The following is a 2,117-nucleotide window of genomic DNA, read 5'->3' as shown; positions in this document are numbered from 1 at the left end:
GTTGACTCGTAATTCAACCACAACGTTAAAATGTCAGGAGGTTTAGACGTATTGGCCCTCAAGGAGGACGATGTCACCAAAATGTTGGCTGCTGGCACCCACCTGGGTGCCGAAAACGTCAACTTCCAAATGGAGCAGTACGTCTATAAGAAGAGAGTCGATGGCAAGTAATCTGTATACGCTTTAAATGTAATTTAGATTTCTTAGAATACGCTAATCACAATCTTCATGCTATTTCTTTTACGTTTTTTTAGGTGCTGGTGTAAATGTCATCAATCTTCGCCACACCTGGGAGAAGCTGCTACTCGCGGCTCGTGCCATCGTCGCCATCGAACACCCCAGTGAAGTTTTTGTCATCAGCTGTCGTCATTCGGGCCAAAGAGCTGTGCTGAAATTTGCGGCTCACACCGGTGCCACCCCTATCGCCGGACGTTTCACCCCAGGTGCATTCACCAATCAAATCCAGGTGAAAAAATTAGCAAACGTCCCGTTTAACTTATTGTTAGATTTACAGTACTAAAAATTAAAGTGATGAAACACTTAATTCCAGAATTGACACTTGTTGGTTTATTTGGCTTAATCTTTTCTGATTTTGTTTCGATATCATTGGATAGCTCGAAAAATGATTTAAGTGCAGCATAATTTTTGCCAATTTTTTGGTTTCTAGGCTGCCTTCCGTGAACCACGCTTGTTGATCGTCACGGATCCGTCCACCGACCATCAGCCCATCACCGAGGCGAGCTATGTAAATATCCCAGTTATCGCATTCTGCAACACCGACTCGCCGCTGCGTTTCGTAGACATTGCGATTCCTTGCAACACCAAGAGTCTGCACACAGTTGGTTTAATGTGGTGGCTGCTCGCCAGGGAAGTGCTGCGCCTAAGGGGATCTATTCCACGTGAGACTAAGTGGGACGTGGTGGTCGATCTCTTCTTCTACAGAGATCCCGAGGAGGTCTGTGCAATCTTCTCTCACTCTCTACTGTCTAATTTCCCCACACTACCGTTTTAAGTTTATCGCAATGATGAGACAATAGGATCCAGAAACAAATCTGTTGGTTTTTTTAAGGCTTAATCTTTTCTGACAAAGATCGAACGAATATTCCACGACGCGCTTCCGCGTGCGTAGCTCCGCGATCGATAACAGGTTGTGAAACGTCTTCTTTCCAGGCAGAGAAAGAAGAACAGGCTGCGAAGGAGATCGCGCCGCCGCCGAAGGAATTCACGGGTCCGGTGGAGACTGCTCCTGCTCCGGAGCCCGGCTGGGTGAACGAGGTCGAGACGACCGCAGTGCCCACCGAGAACTGGGCCGATGACGTAGCACCGCCGGCAGCCGCTCCTATTCCCCCAGTGGCCGGTGCCACGCAGCCATTCCAACCCAGCGGTGATTGGGCTGCCCAGGTGAGACGTTTGCATCAGATTTATTCTCGACTCACTTGATTTAGTCAATCTTACTGCTTTTCCAATTTATTATTCTGACACATTACTTTATATATTTATAAAACATATTCCTTGATACTTATAACTTACATCATGATGGAAGGTACTTTCTTTCCACCGTGACTTACATATGCATTAAACAAGACAATAAATTACGGTATTGTTGTGTGTTCAGCCTCCGGAGGAGTGGTCGACACCCGTCGCACCTCCAGCCGCTCAAAGCTGGGGAGGTGCAACCACCGAAAAGTGGTGATTTTATGCTTACCGACATCTCAAGGACAACATGTACTTTGTACAATGTCTGTAACAGGACCATTTGAAACAAAGCTGTGTTTTATTCTTTCCTTATTTGATCCTGTATCAGCATCCACTCAACAAGTTTTTACGAAAATCGCGAACACTTTTGTATATAAGTAGTGTCCCGGAATTTAACCAGTGCAATTCTCTGTATCAGGAGAAGCAACTGTTGTTCCTCGCAATTTGAAGCTAATAAACGAGCGTTCTAAGGATTCACGAATTACAAGCGCGCATTGAACGATATTATACGAAGTATTATACAAAGTTGTAATGAAATCCTTAGAAAAATAATAAAACTGTTCTCTCTAGCGCCGCCACTGATTCATGCGTGACTCAAGACTGCGTTCAGATATTCACTGCCAGTACTGAAAATCTATAGT

At 45.2% G+C, this 2,117-nt stretch overlaps 1 protein-coding gene across 1 annotated transcript; it reads left to right on the top strand.

The window, feature by feature from the left end:
• Nucleotides 1-6: 6 nt before the first annotated feature.
• Nucleotides 7-1,766, top strand: LOC112455292 (40S ribosomal protein SA). The gene is made up of 5 exons (XM_025017102.1): nucleotides 7-163; nucleotides 255-466; nucleotides 668-955; nucleotides 1,171-1,401; nucleotides 1,616-1,766. The coding sequence occupies exons 1-5, from the start codon at nucleotides 31-33 to the stop codon at nucleotides 1,691-1,693; spliced, it is 942 nt and encodes a 313-aa protein (XP_024872870.1). The 5' UTR covers nucleotides 7-30; the 3' UTR covers nucleotides 1,694-1,766.
• The last annotated feature ends 351 nt before the right edge of the window (nucleotides 1,767-2,117 follow it).

Source organism: Temnothorax curvispinosus, unplaced genomic scaffold, assembly GCF_003070985.1.
Source record: "Temnothorax curvispinosus isolate PA1 unplaced genomic scaffold, ASM307098v1 QBEX01005985.1, whole genome shotgun sequence".
Taxonomy (NCBI): Eukaryota; Metazoa; Arthropoda; class Insecta; order Hymenoptera; family Formicidae; genus Temnothorax; species Temnothorax curvispinosus.
This window is presented reverse-complemented; position numbering and strand designations above follow the sequence as displayed.